At 40.3% G+C, this 15,967-nt stretch overlaps 1 protein-coding gene across 1 annotated transcript; it reads right to left on the reverse strand.

Annotated features, from left to right (window-relative positions):
• Nucleotides 1–65: 65 nt before the first annotated feature.
• On the reverse strand, nucleotides 66–15,018 carry LOC105384554 (soluble guanylate cyclase 89Db). Its single transcript, XM_048621655.1, has 15 exons — nucleotides 14,861–15,018; nucleotides 14,141–14,218; nucleotides 13,144–13,868; nucleotides 11,787–11,980; nucleotides 9,591–9,715; nucleotides 8,367–8,498; nucleotides 7,944–8,045; nucleotides 6,217–6,383; nucleotides 5,758–5,898; nucleotides 5,179–5,314; nucleotides 4,733–4,882; nucleotides 3,874–3,997; nucleotides 3,199–3,308; nucleotides 602–688; nucleotides 66–203 (listed from the first exon to the last, which is right to left on the reverse strand). The coding sequence occupies exons 1-15, from the start codon at nucleotides 14,900–14,902 to the stop codon at nucleotides 102–104; spliced, it is 2,415 nt and encodes an 804-aa protein (XP_048477612.1). The 5' UTR covers nucleotides 14,903–15,018; the 3' UTR covers nucleotides 66–101.
• Nucleotides 15,019–15,967: the final 949 nt, after the last annotated feature.

Below are 15,967 nucleotides of genomic sequence, written 5' to 3' on the forward strand. Positions count from 1 at the left end.
TGCTGCCTTTGATTTTATACCTTAACTAGACTAGAGAATTAAGTATGACTATTATTAAGAATTTATGTAGGCACTAGATACCTACGGTAGTCAGTTACGCACTAGTTGTCACCACACAAAGCGGAGAACAACTGCAAAGCTTCTTGTTGCTCGTCCTCTTCCACTTCTCCTTCCAACCAATACGTGTCCATCATTCCTTTGCCCTGAAAAAGAAAAGTTCGAGATAGGTACTTATCAAAATTTTCTTTAATTTCCCTCTATCCATGTGCGTACTTTGATAGTAAAGTAACGCCATCTATGTTTAACAATGCAGAGTTAATGAAACTTCAACAATGCTTTAACTTCTATTGATAGTCACGGCTTGTTAGTTGGCTGTTGTTGGTAGTAAAACCGTGCAATATCGTAAATTACGAGTGAATAGTTTTTTCAGATAAGCATGCAAAATATCCTTTGTGTTACATTAGCATACAATGTCAATTTATCACGCCACGCTGGGTGAGGGTTTCAAACGAGATCAAGATTCATACTAAGTAGGTCTTGTAGGTATATCTAGGTATGTAGGTATATCTATATCTATTTTAAGAAGATATAATATACTTACTTTCACTTTAATAAGGCCGCGTCTCCTAATCCTGAACCTGGGTGGTAGTTGAGCCTTTGTTTCAGCGGAAATCTGGATGCGACCGGGCTGCGAACATAACCACAATTTACATTACTTACATGTAACTACGTAGTATTCCTATATAGTGTACTAGCTGTTCCCGCGCGCTTCGCTTCGCCTTAAAAAGTTTTCCTATGTTCTTTCCCAGGGTCTAGACCATTGGTACTCAACCTTTTTTATATAAGGGCCACAAACACGTTTAAGTCATGGTGTCGCGGGCCGCAAGCAAAAATTTTTTTTTACTAGTATAAAGCGATCGAATAATAATATAAAAAAAACACACGCATATACTACTCTGTGTAAAAAGTATCGGGATTAGGTTAATAAAACAAAAATTTGCTATGATTTTGAATTATTAAAAAGATTTTGGTAAGACTTTTTATAATTTTCAGTTATTTATTTACATTTAACTACATACATTTAAAAAATAAAATACCGATTGATACTGGCTTTGTCCTAAAATAAATATAATGGATCGATTAAATACGGTCTTAAACAATTAGTTATAATCCTCTCCCGTTTTCAGGACTTTATATTATAGTTGTACTGTACGCCATCACACTTTTTTTTAAACGCTGTTTCCAGAGTTGTGTTTAGTACTCGCGGCGAATTTTCCTTTTTGTCTTCTATCGATTGTTAGTTGAAGTCATGTTGACTGTTTTCTTTGACTATCGTGGTATTGTGCACTCGGAATTCTTGCTAGAAAGTCAAACGGTAGGACAATAATATTATTTGCAGGTTATGTAGAATTTAATACAGCAAATTCAATGAAGATGTGTGGAAAAAAAATCTATATGATTTTGTACCACGATATCGCACCTTTCGCACAAAGAACATCATTGTAGGTAAATGAATTTTTGAGCAAACACTCAACAAATAACATCGGGCATCTACATCACAGGATTCGATACTATTTTCGAAACTACCCTAAGGGTCGCTTTTACCAAACGCTAAATGTATATAAAATTGGATTTAAATCAAATTTTAAATGCATTTTGTACTAGGTAACTGACAGACATATGACAGGCTACTAAATACGTTTAGCGTTTGGTGAAATTCCATCTTACATGGAAGAAACAAATGTCACTTTTGGAACTAACAAATTTGCCTTACATTTTGACAGTGACAGTTGACGATACGCAACGTAAACGGAGGTTTCGAATCTTATAATCGCTGCACAGATATGGCTGCATCTCACGGCTCTAGCTTCTTTTTTTTCCCAAATCAGACCAATCCTCAAATTCTAAATCAATCCTCAAATTACCACTTCGAGGCACTGTTTTCAATCGATAGAAGACAATAAGGAAAAATCGCCGCGAGTACTAAACACAACTATGAAAACAGGGTTTAAAAAAATGTTGTGATGATTGGATAATTCATTGGCATAACCTATCGTTTCTGAAGGAGCAAACTTTGAAGGTGATAAAATAAATTTGGATGAATAACAATTATTTTTTATTTTATGGATATAATACCGATACTTTTTACACATAATGTATATTCTCTATTATCTCTCATGGCACGCGGGCCACTGATAAAGGCCCGGCGGGCCACATGCGGCCCGCGGGCCGCAGTTTGAGTATAGCTGGTCTAGACCGTATGTATGTTTATTATTATTATTATTTATTATTTATAATCCGTTCAGTAGTTTTGGCGTGAAAGAGTAACAGACAGACAGACAGACAGACAGACACAGTTACTTTCGCATTTATAATATTAGTTAGGATTGTAGCATTGGAGTGTGTTTAGCTACGTAGTAGGTATTTACATTTTATTCTTGTTAGCGTGTCGATGACAAAAACTAAATCTCTGATGGGGTTCGTCGCCGTGGTGAAAGGATTAGCCAATGTACCAGATGATGCATTGTCAGTCGCTGACAAGCCATTGTGCGCTTGACGCTGACGCTATTAAGTAAGGCCGTGGTCTCCTATTTACTCCGTAGGTCGCGTCAAGTGTCACCGCCGTAGGCCGCGTCACGATTGTCACTACATCTACGCGCCAACGTCGGCGTGTGAGGGAGACCGCATCAGTACATTTCTATAGTGAGCATTGTGACGCGGCCTACGGCGTGACGCTGGACGCGCCCTTCGGCGTAAATAGGAGACCCCGGCCTAAGGCCCGGGTCTCCTATTTATAATAATTATATATATAATATCTATAATATCTATAATAATTATGTATCAACTGTACATACAGGCCCGGGTCTCCTATTTACGCCGTAGGTCGCGTCCAGCGTCACGCCGTAGACTGCGTCACGATGCTCACTACATCTACGCGCCAACGTCGGCGTGTGAGGGAGACCGCATCAGTACATTTCTATAGTGAGCATTGTGACGCGCCTTACGGCCTGACGCTGGACGCGCCCCTCGGCGTAAATAGGAGACCCAGGCCTGTATGTACAGTTGATACATAATTATTATTATACATACAAGTAGGTACTCGTGGGCCAAGTATTTCTCTGTATATTTATTTGACCTCGCTTACGATTCCTCTGCAGTCTGCACTCTAATACATATTTACAGATTATCCATAGCTACCTCGGAGGTGGTCTGCATGCGGCTGGCGGTGTTGACGGTGTCGCCCACGAGGCAGTACCGCGGCAGCCGAAGCCCCAGCACGCCCGCCACGCACGGCCCGGAGTGGATGCCTGCAGGATTGAAATAGGTATGGCATGAGGGAACTGTGCGGTGCAAGATAGAAGCAGCAGCCTCCGCGAGTGATGTATACTAAAATAAAAGCTACTGTTAAGTCCAACTATAAAGTCCTGACAATAAAAAGTGCAATTTTGCTAAGACTTTTTTAAATTTTCATTTATCTATACTTACATTTGCATTCATTTTAACAAATAGTTAGAAAACTTCCGTTTTCAGGACTTTATAGTTTTACTGTAGGCAATCAGCAAGTTTCCTGTACGCTGAGTCGATGAAGTAAAATTGTAAGTGCCGTCTTCTGGCGGTGGTTGTGCAATGCTGCCACAACCACCGCCAGGAGACGCGGCGTCCTCTTGATTTCCGTTTTAAAAGTTGCAGCTAGGAATAATGCGTCATAGTGCTTACAGCTCGCGTAGATTTGCATCCGCATCTTTAATTCGCCATATACAGGTATCAGTGATTTAGTCACCCGTTTCCAGCAGGTACCATGAACCAACATTGAGTCGCTAACAAATCGCAAATCCTCACGCGTTGGCCGAAATACCAAGTGGACACTCTTACCAATAGTGAGTTTAGGCAGAGCAGTGCAGACGGCGAGCGCAGCGGAGGCGGCGGCGGCGGCGTGGTGGCGGCGCCGCTCCGGCGCCCCCGACACCACCATGTAGACCGTGCCCACTGTCTCCACCTACAGAGTGGGGGGAGTCAGTAGCGGATATTAGGTATGGGTAAGGAGTTTAGATGTGATGTATTGCTGGTTAGTGTTTGTGTTTTGTTTTTGTCTTTTGCACCTGCAGAGTGGAGAGGGGTGAGTAGGGGATACGGATAGGGAATTTCGATGTTAGGTTTTTGGTGTTGATTTTTGTTTTCTTTACTTCATTTGTCTGTTGACATTTATGAGGATGTTACCGAATACGTACCTATGGTAGGCACCTAAGTATAGAAAATGTATAGTAAAATATCTGTGCCACAATATCTCAGTATAGATTGATAAAAATGGGTTACAACACATACCATATCATAACAGAACCTACGAACCAGGTTAGCATAGTGCAGAACCTACGAATGTACCTCCTATGTCTGCTGAGAAGTATAGATCTACTTTAAACAACAAGATGTACAATGGTTAACCTAAGTAAGATAGGTACTACTCAGATTTCTCCTGAAAAACTTGAAGTTAACAAGACTAAATACAGCCTTGCTATCATTTGAAATATAAGTTTAAGATTTAGAATTTCTATAATTATATCGACGCTATGTTGCCTTTGGTCCTCCGCAGTGTCCCCGCAGCCATCGGCTGATACTTTTATTTGTTTCATCATTATCACGACCCATCACGATCACGTCGCCACTGCTGGGGCACGGCTCTCCTTCCAATGAAGGAAGGGTTTTAGGCCTTGTCCTAGTTTATTAGTTTACTAACCTTATAAACCCGTGCCTCCAGCGAATCGAGCAGGCGGTCGATGCGCGAGTACACGTCGTTGATGTAGGCCACGGTCTGCATGACCCCGGTTCGAGTCCCGGCCTCCGTCAGCTGCACGCCGCAGAACATTATTGTCACGCATTCGTATGCCTGGAGGAGGAATGGAATTGTGGATAAAAAAACTAGATAAGTATACTAGGTAATGGTTGCGGTGCCGCGCAACTTCTAATCCAGTTTGGTAAAAGCTTCTATTTTCAGATTGTTTTCAGGTGCTGGTTATTTCACACAGGTTTAGACGATTTTTAGTTTTATGGGAGATCCACATCTTCTATGTGCCGCTCCTATGTAATGACTTAGCTATTTTCTATAATCACCCTTTTTCCGTAACTGAGCCGTGTTCTAGGGGACCGGACTTCATATTTTTTGCATTCTGTCGAATTAGGTACCTGACAAGCTTCCATAGGGTCCCTGCCTTCCCGTAGATGTAGGGCACATGATTTCGGTATCATTGAGTATAGAAGCTGGTCCCCCTTCTTCTTCCATTGGTCTCGGAGCCTGCAGGACTTCTCTAAGGACAGACTCCTGAAAACCAAGCCATACATAAGGTGTAGCAGCCATTACACTTTGATACACATCAAAGTCCCTCTTCTTTTTCTGTGAGGAGTTCAGATTGATTCACGAAAGGGGATTCTTTGAATGGAGATTCGGTGACCTATATGATAGGTATACATCCAGCGCATCCCTTTGAGTCAGCTAATATCACTGGTTAATTCTTTCACCACGGTAGCATACCCTTATCTCAGCTCTTGTACTAAGTAGCCACTGGTTTTCTACAGACATACTATAATAATGATGATGATAACCAGCGACAGCGACCTCAGGTGCTTTATTTACACAGCTTTTCCGTAACACTACGTACTGACTGCACGAATGCTCGCTGTGTAACATGTTACATTACACCGCGTACGCGTAACGATGGTGAGTACCCACCTTTATATCTAGAGTTCGCACGTGTAAGACTATACCTGCTCTCAGCCTTCTCGAACAGCAGTTCCAGCCGCGACAGGTGCTGCCAGCCGTTGAGCAGCATCTCCTTGGAGAGCCCGTGGCTGTTCAGGTCCGCCAGGTACAGCCCCGCCTGGCTCAGCTCCTCCAGGTCGTTGAAGCTGAAACCAATGTTGTAACACTGTCTGTAAAGGCAATTTAAGGTAGGCAGCAGACTGGTTCGCTGATCTACCAAAGCACAGCTGAAGTTGCAGGACTAATGAAGCAGTGTTTTTCAGATAATTACTATGATGATAATCGCAGCAGGTAATAAAAAGTTTCATTAGCTTTCCACACTTGAGCATTTCCCCTAAGGTCCTTGAATTAAGGGGCTAGATTTTAATAGCTTCAAGAATGCGCCACCATCTATGTATGTATAGTGATTGGCAAAAAATGCTCAGAAACCAGAATATGAACCCAGTATTCAACATGCTACTCACATAGGACTACAAAGAAAAATAAGCGCATCAATCTTCTCCAGCAGATAGATGGGTCCCTTCAGCAGGATGGCTCTTGCACCCTGCGAGCCGCGCCGGTCCCCCGCAGCCGCCTTGCCGCGCCACCGCAGCAGCTCCAACTCGAAGATCATCGTCTGCATGCACACTACCTGGGTGCAGAACGATTCATGATTACATATTTCTTATTAGTAATTACAATAAAGATTAAAATAAAATAAACAGTAGTTTTCTGAGCGCTTCTGTGCTTCGTACAGGTTGCTGTTTCGGCAGCAGTGGTAAAGCCTATTAGTCAGGGGCCTTCAGGCAGGCTGAAAACATCTGACAGTCGATATCTCTCAGCCAGCACAAGCTTACTGACCAGTGTTTGATGATGATGATGACATAACAATTAACTATACTCTAGAGAGGTGGCATTATAGGTAATAAGTAGGTATAGTACACTTATGTATCTTTCGCTGTTATCCCTAATATTGTTATAGGCACCTTTTAGGAGCATTGTTGGCACGAAAACATTTTCTATACATTTCTGCACATTTGTTATAATAATCAATATCCGACATGACCAAGTGTGTAACAAACTACCTATACAGGGTTATTGGTAAGTAGACCGGATCCTTTCAGGAGGTGATAGAGGAAGGCATTTCCAGTCGATTGAACCCAATAATGCATTATCCTAAACTTAACCATTTTTGAGATATTTAATATTAAAGGTTTTTTTAGTTTTTTGCCAAAATTTTATGCTTAAAACCGAAAATAAAAAAAACTAGCCACATTTCAATAATTTTTTTGGTTGTTTTGCATAAGTAACACCTTAATAAACTAATTAAAATAATCAAATGTGCACTATTCGACTTAAATTAGACATAATACCCCAAAATAGTTAAACATTTTGAAAAAATATTCAAAACGCAAAAACAAATAAATTAAATAAAAAAAGATTTTCATATCACATTTTTTTGTGCACTTCAGCTTAAAAATATGGTCAACTAATAAGCTTTCAAACAAGATAATTCAATACCAAATCGATTAAGGTATCACCAAGATGTGGCCAAAACAACCAGCACAGATGGACAAAATTCAACAGGAAAACTAACAAAATTAGCCCAATTTAAAGGTAAAAAGTGTGATTGTTTTCAGTCCTGTTAACTTTAGTATGGAAACCCCTGCTCAGTTTTTTCCGCTTTCTCTGGTTGTTTTGGCCATATCTTGGTGATACCTTAATCGATTTGGTATTGAATCATCTTGTTTGAAAGCTTATTAGTTGACCATGTTTTTAAGCTGAAGTGCACAAAAAAATGTCATATGAAAATCTTTTTTAATTTAATTTATTTGTTTTTTCGTTTTAAATATTTTTTTAAAATGTTTAACTATTTTGAGGTATTATGTCTAATTTAAGTCGAATAATGCACATTTGATTATTTTAATTAGTTTATTAAGGTTTCACTTATGCAAAACAACTAAAAAAAATATTGAAATGTGGCTAGTTTTTTTTATTTTCGGTTTTAAGCATAAAGTTTTGGCAAAAAATAAAAAAAAACCTTAAATATTAAATATCTCAAAAATGGTTAAGTTTAGGATAATGCATTATTGGGTTCAATCGACTGGAAATGCCTTCCTCTATCATCTCCTGAAAGGATCCGGTCTACTTACCAATAACCCTGTATAATGAGTGGGCAGACCTTATATAGCGAGATACCGAGATATTTTACCTTGTCCCAAGTGAACGGTATTTTTGGTTTCCTCAGGCGGAGTATTTCGGACACAGGAGCCACCTTCACTCGATGTATCGGACCTCCCCAAGCAGCTAGTAACTGGAAAATGAAGAATAACCAGCTTAGGCTTCAGCATAATATGCGTTAAAACTTATTTATAACAATATTATGATCATGGGGTTCGCAGCATCGTCCTCGATTTCTTCCACCTCTTGCCAGTTTAGTGCTATTTCCGTGGACTCAGTTTCTATTTTACTACTTTGTCGGGGCCGTGTATATTTATGCGAAATATCAGCTTGATCTTTACCCGTTTCTTAGAAAAATGGCGGTGACTCACAGACAGACAGGCGGACAACAATGTAGGGTTTTGAGGTACGGAACCCTAAAAACACCTTTAAAACATCCTCAGTCACTTCTTACCTTATCCCCAGCCCGCAGCACCCTCATCTTCCTATCCAGCATGACTCCGAAGGGGAACAGCTGCATGAGCAGCGCGGCCGGCACGGGCGGCAGCGGGCACGGGAGCGACTTCTTCAGCATCAGGGATTGCACCTGGAGTGAGGTGATGGAGATATTCTTACTAAGGATATTTTTATGCAATTTAATAGCATGATGCAACGATGGAATGGTTAAACTTAGGTTGATGAATATGAGGGCCTCCTGTCACAGGTTATTACATAGCCTACTACTACTAGGTTATATGATCGAAGGTCTCAGCACTTGATTATAGATTTTGTAAAACAATATTGTTAACGAAATAAATATTTTTGATTTTGATTTGATTTGTGGCGACTTTACATAATAGATTTGTAAAGCACTTTCTAAGTTAAATAAACATAATATAGGTAGCTCGTAAAAGTACATGCAAACAACAAACTTGAGGTAGCCCTCGTTTTGGGTTGGTGGTTAAACACATCACAAGATGGAAGAGATGGGTTCGTAACATGACATGGCAACATATTATTGTACCTATACCTATATACTTACATCGTATAGAGGTTCAAGGTTACAAGATACCTACCTACATAGGAAACAATGAGACAGTTAGAGTGAACAATGGGGTACCCTCTATTTTTGGCAACTAACGGCATCATTGTTGTCCTTCATAGTTTCCTACATAACTAGCAGGTGTCGCTAACTAATGCGTTCGTGAGTGGCAATAACATGGATACATGGACCTTCAAAAACCATAAGTGCTCTTGTGGGGTCTTAGAGTACCGAGGGGTGTATTTTTTTTTTCAATTACAGTTTTTTATTATTTCGTACCTATTGGCTTTATTTAAAGCTCAGCCACATTTCAGGTACATCTGAATTGAAATATCTTGACTTACCAATCGAACCCGGAACCTCGCAGCCAGTGATACCTACTATAACCACTGAGTCATCCGAGCGGGCGTCACAAATTTACTGAAAAGTAACGAAGTGCGTACCACCACTTTATTTCTACAACTTAATTTACTCAGGTTCCTAAACTTGTCTCTTGGAGGTCGTTATCAACAATTTACGATGATTGTCTCAGTTTCACGGAAATAAGAAAATGTTTTCTTCTATTTATTTAGACGGAACGAAGGCGTTTACTATATATTTTATACTTACTCTACTATACTCTTCATCTCAAATTTCAAATTATAACCCGGTACTTACATAATCACTATTATCGAACTCCAATCTTAACACAGCGACGTAATACGACCCCTCCATACTCTCCTTCACCACTGAAACTTTCAGTTTCAGCGAGAAAATGTCTTCAGCTATCTCGTATAACTGACCTGAAATTCAATAAACGAAATTAACATGATGAAACGATGTCAAAAAGTAATGTCTATAAAATTTATAGACATTACTTTTTGACATCGTCCTCAACTAATATTTATAGTATAAATATTAGTTGAGGACTAATAAATGGGTCATTCACCACTTGGCGAATAGATTTGATCATTATCGGCCGCAGTGATATATCGCGGGACACATTCTCTACATTTGCAGCTGTACATCCATATTTTGATGTTCTAGTATCTAAACATCTTGTTAAATAATTATAAGAATAAGTTCTTATGTGGGCCTGTATTGTCTTCAGAAGATTGATTCTTGCTAGCGTAGAGCCTAGATACGTGGTAGTTAGTCTATAGTGGTAGCATCTTAGATTAATAACTCATACTTATTGTTAATCTTAGGATAGCATCCAAATTTGTTGCTTTGCCTTTTTATTTATTTTTATTTACGTCGGCTTGTGGACTACCCTTAACACCTACCTATACCTACACTACCTTGATGTAAATGAAAGGAGCCTCCATCCCCCACGTGACATTGTACGTACTTTATAATAAGACCGGCGCACCCTGGGCAGTCAGCGACTGATGATGATAATCTGACAAGTTAATATTTCCTTCATACTTAACGCTTGTGTTTGTCAATAAGAAGAACCTTTCACCACGGTGACAAACCCTAGTCTAGCTCTTACGTTTATGTCAAATACGTCAGATCAATAATCAGAAGAGGACGATCTGAAGATCTCATCACCACTCGGTGACAAAAACTAATCCTTTTTCGTGTGTCTCTGACATGCTAAGAAAAACTAGAGCGTTTCAACAAGGTGGCAAACTGATGTTCAGCTCGTTTGCCACGGACTCGAGAAAAAAAACACCTCTCTCTCACCCATAAGATAGTGCGTGAAGCCAGTCCGCCCGCTGCTGTACAGCAGCTCGGCGCCGTGCACGTGCGCGCGCGTGAGCTGCATGCTGGGAGAGCGCATGCGCGGGAACATGAACCGCATGCAACGGCAATCTGATTGGTTAAACTATTCTTCATAGTTACTTACTTTTTTATTTGTCACTGTCACGATAAGAAGAAGAAGAACTTTTCAGTACGGTGACTATAACCCTAGTCTATCTCTTATATTTGTCTCCGACACACTAAGAACAAGACGGCCCCTCTCACTTCGTTGACAAACCCTAGTCCAATCCACTAAGGCTGTTTTTAACAGCATGCGGATTTCATCACGCACGCAGGATTGCCGCCATTTTTCCGCGTCTTGCGTGATGTATCCCGCACACTGTTAAAAACAGCCTAAATCTAGTACAATTTGCCACGGACTCGCAAATACTAATAACACCTCTCACCCATAAGATAGTGCGTGAAGCCAGTCCTCCCGCTGCTGTACAGCAGCTCTGCCCCGTGGACGTGCGTAAGCGTGAGCTGCATGCTGGGAGAGCGCATGCGCGGGAACCTGAACCGCATGCTACGATAATCTGATTGGTTAATCTTTTCTATATAAAAGTTACTTACTCTTTTATCTATCACTGTCACGATAAGAAGAAGAAGAACCTTTCAGTACCGTAACAAACTCTAGTCTAGCTCTAGTGTTCGCCTCCGCAGAAGAAGAAGGCCCTCTCACCATGTTGACAAACCCTAGTCCATCCACTAAATCTAGTACAATTTGCCACGGACTCGCAAAAACCGTTTTCTTGGTTTCTCACCCATAAGATAGTGCGTGAAGCCGGTCCTCCCGCTGCTGTACAGCAGCTCGGCGCCGTGGACGTGCGCGCGCGTGAGCTGCATGCTGGGAGAGCGCATGCGCGGGAACGTGAACCGCATGCAACGGCAATCTGATTGGTTCATCTTTTCTTCATAGTTACTAACTGTTTTGTTTTTTACTGTCACGATAAGAAGAAGAAGAAGAACCTTTCAGTACGGTGACTATAGCCCTAGTCTATGTCTTACATTAATTTTGCCTCCGACACAGTAAGAACAAAAAGACCCTCTCACCACGTTGACAAACCCTAGTCCAATTCACTAAGGATGTTTTTAACAGCATGCGCAAAGACCAAAATCACCTCTCACCCATAAGATAGTGCGTGAACCCGGTCCTCCCGCTGCTGTACAGCAGCTCTGCCCCGTGGACATGCGCGCGCGTGAGCTGCATGCTGGGAGAGCGCATGCGCGGGAACGTGAAGCGCATGCGCTGGTGGATGCTGTCCACTGATTGGAGGAACGTCGTGAAGTAGCGCCCCGTCGCGCGGATCATCGTGTCGTAGCTGCGAGGAAGGGTGTCTTTTTAATAAGTTTGTAAATTAATTGTTTAAGTATATATTTAAAAAATAACTTTTTGAAAAGTCTAAGCTGAAACAAAAGTTGAAATATTAGTTAATTTTTAGGAATAAAAAAAAATCGTTGAATAATTTGCACGCAAAAAACATGAAGTAGGTTACCTAGGTACTTAAATTTTAATAAGTACATATTATTAAAATAATGTACAAATGTCGGCCCTATCTACAGTGATATGTTAAAAACAACCTTTGGATGGACGGTGAGATGACGTAGGATAGGGCATTTTGGTCTACCTAAGTATTTACTTATTTCATTTAAGTATCTCATTTCAGTTGACTCAGTTAAATAAGTTGTTTTTCATATAAAAGAACCCTAAGCTGGGGATTAGACAACTCTTATTAGTCAGTACTGGTGGACTTTCTTAGATCTTTCTATTGTTGTGATATTATATCCATATAGGTAGTACCTACGTGTTGGTTGGTTACTTAGGCCTTGCGTAGGATATGCTACACATTAGGTACCTAGAAACTTACTATCTAGAAACTTTATTACCTCAAGCTAGATGGAGCGGTGAACTGAGCTATCTTTATTTCGTGGTAGTGCAGTAACCTCGCATTTATGGATATCCTTAGAATTTACCTTCAGTGCTTATGAATATTTAAATAGTACTTTGTAGGTAGTTTATGTAAGTATTTATTTAATCAAACTGGGTATTCATAGAAACAAACAGCCTAATCGAAAAACGAGTGAATAACATTATAATAGTCCATTCGTTGCAAAGCTTCGTGGCCACATACAGACACACATAACACATAAATTATAATATAACAACCGAATTCCCCTTAATGGATTGTAAGTAGGTGGATAAAGGTAAATTCGCGTCTAGCGTCATAAAAACTTTCCGCAAGGAAATATGAAAAGGAAAAACAAACACGGAAGATGAAACCACTTTTTACGGTCTGTAGCTTTTCTTGTTTATTACTTTTACCCTCGGGTTCTGCTGGTGTGTTTGACTTGATTGACACCGGTTATCGATTTAGCTTTGATGAATGACCCCGCTAGCTCAGCGTATTACTTCCAACTGAAGTAACTTCGGGACCTTAGACAGTCAAGGGATATTAGATAGAGAGGTGTAAATTTAGGTACTCACCCATAATTGCTAAAGAACTTGACGAAACATCTCCCGAAGAAATGCATGACTTTCTCTGGAGTTCCAAATTTTTCCTTCATAGCTTTTAACTTATCAGCGGCCACAGTTATACTGTTGAGTCTGTTCCTCATTGGTACCCCTGAATTCCTCCGTTTGTATATCTCTACCGTAGTACAGCTGGATTTCCGAGGGCTAGTAACTGCCTTACCAGCCCCAGAAGACGAAGCTTCAGAGTCCTTGCTTTTATCATCGGTTTCGTTGCTCACTGCTGACTCTGGAGATTTCACATCTGTGGTCACCTCGCTGGCTCGCCCTTGTGTTGTCTCCATTTTCGGTGAAGTAACATCTTCCAACTTTAATGCCAAGCTTCTCCTATTATACAGCACTAATTCTTTGCCGCTTTCCACAGTCGCGTCTCCTTCTTGTTCCTCATTAATTTTGTCAACTGAGAGAGTTTTTGCTCGGATTTCCTCGGAGGAGTTGTATGCGTCTATTTCTCTTTTGGTAGCAGCTGTAAGGGCGTTGGCTGCTGAAAACGGGCATTTGAAGACCTGGCTTCTGGTGTCAGTGTGGACTGAGGCGCTCCTCCAGCTAGGTCTGGACTTCAGGGAGCGCTTCTTGGGCAGAGGGCTGGGGGCGTTGGATGCGGTGGGGCTGTTGGGGTCCTTGGTGACCAGACGAGCCAGAGCGCTGGCCAAACGCAGCATGAGCGTGTCAGGATATTGCTGCAGGGGAAAAGTAACACTTGATTACGGAGAAATATAATTATTCCTTACCTCAAATGAAAAAACGGAAACTTTATTGGATACATCGTTCTCCTTTTGTCCGTCAGTCGTCTGGTAAGATCTAAGTATATGATACTACGATAATATAAGGCTTTATGGATTTTATCTGGAACGCGTAAAGCTAGAAAGATTAAATTTTAATAAAATCTAAGGTCCTTTTTAACTGTTGCATTGTAAATATAGGGCTGCAGAGTAAAGTAATCTTCACTGACCTGAGTGGCACTGAACACGGTATTTCTGGCGCCGGCTTCCCTGAGGATGGTCTCCCATATCTCCTCCCCGCATTCTTGCTGTAACCAAAAAACAAAACTAAGGTAAGTATAATGTGAATTTTATCATTCAAAGACCCCAAAGTAATTCGTGAAATAAAATAATTGATGATCCGAATGATCCGATTGTCATTTATAGAAATTATATTTTTTAACAATCAGTGTGTTACAGTAATGGAAAAAGCTCATATAAATTTAAAATACCAATTACGTAATCCAATTATTTTCTTGTTGAGACAAAGCCATTAATTTCAATTTTAGCGCCTCTCCAACGAAGTTTGTTTAGGGCTAAAGGACATTAAATTAATGTCAAGCTGTGATAAAAAAGCTGTGGAAGGGACTTATTTTTGTACCGTAGTTAGTTAAGCAGTTCAACTTTTTTTGAAAATTTTATAGTTAAGAAAGTATCTACTAAGAGTTCGGTTCGATTTCTTCATGAAATTGAAATCTTAATGTACCTATAATATAAACAAACACATCAATTAATACTAAGTTTAATGTAAGCTATCCCTAGCTGAAGATAGGGCGGCTCACGCTCGCTAGGTTTACCTGTTCGTGGCCAGTGTCCACTACTCAACGTTCATCTCTATTTAACTACATAATTATCTTAAATATCCTAACTTGTGTATAGTATAGTATAGTACTTAAACACATAATACCCACCACAACAAAGTGCTGAACACTTTCAAGCAGCCAACCGTACATTTTGGAAATATACCAACAATACACTAACTTAGTCCATAAGCCAAAAAACCACCACGAGTAAATCCTTTCGTATACGTTTAGCCGGGAAGGCTTTCGCGCCAGTACTGAAGCGACTTTCCAAGGGCGGGATCCAAATTGGTGTCCTAGCCATTTGTTATTCTACTCAATGCCGATTACCATGTTGGTTATCCTGAATGTTATTCATACAATGTAAGTGAGCAATCAAATTTATTACGCATGAATAAAATATGGAGGAATGTATAGTTTCTCTTGTTTGACAATAACATTGAAATGCATGTTGATCAAAATACGCGTTGTACTCTTCATTGGTACAGGGGTGAGCACATAGAACGGGATAGAATTACGGTCTTATGGCCGAAAGCGATTTCTTCCTTCTTTTTGGCTTAATTTAAACACGAACTGGGGAATAAAGGGGGAATTACGTTGTTTCGACGACAATACTCGGAGTAGGACCTAAAAAGTAAGCCGAAGTTAAAATTAGATAGTGATCTCACAGTACGACAATGGCAGCCAGCAAATTGAATTGGTTCACTGAATCGCATTGAGGACAACTGTTTATTATCTTATTAATAATTAGAACCCTATAGATGGATGGCGACCTTCAAAGGACGGTTGCTTTGGAAATCTCATTACTTTTGTACATTTAATGTTACTTAGGTAAATTTGGGGTCTATCTACAGATCTTGTTACCGAGTCGATGACTGATGTATTTTACTGGTGGTGGGATAGATAAAGGGGATTCAAGATCAGAGTGTTGAGGAAGAGTAATATCCAGCATCACATGATTTTAGGATATTTATGGTGGTGCGGTACATCAGTGGTAGAGCAGAGCAGGTGACACCTGCATGGAAATTTAATGTATAATGTGTATGTATATAGAGGATTCCATTACTCCAAAGGAACAGCACCACTTATGTATAGTACCCAAAATGCATTTAAAAAATAACTTTGTGAAAAGTTTGCATTTGAACTATTTGAGCGCATTCCAATTTTCAAACGCAACGGCCAAACCACAGCGGTCGAATGGTGACCGATGACCCGCGC

The sequence above is a fragment of the Plutella xylostella genome, chromosome 6 (assembly GCF_932276165.1).
Source record: "Plutella xylostella chromosome 6, ilPluXylo3.1, whole genome shotgun sequence".
NCBI classification, from domain to species: Eukaryota; Metazoa; Arthropoda; class Insecta; order Lepidoptera; family Plutellidae; genus Plutella; species Plutella xylostella.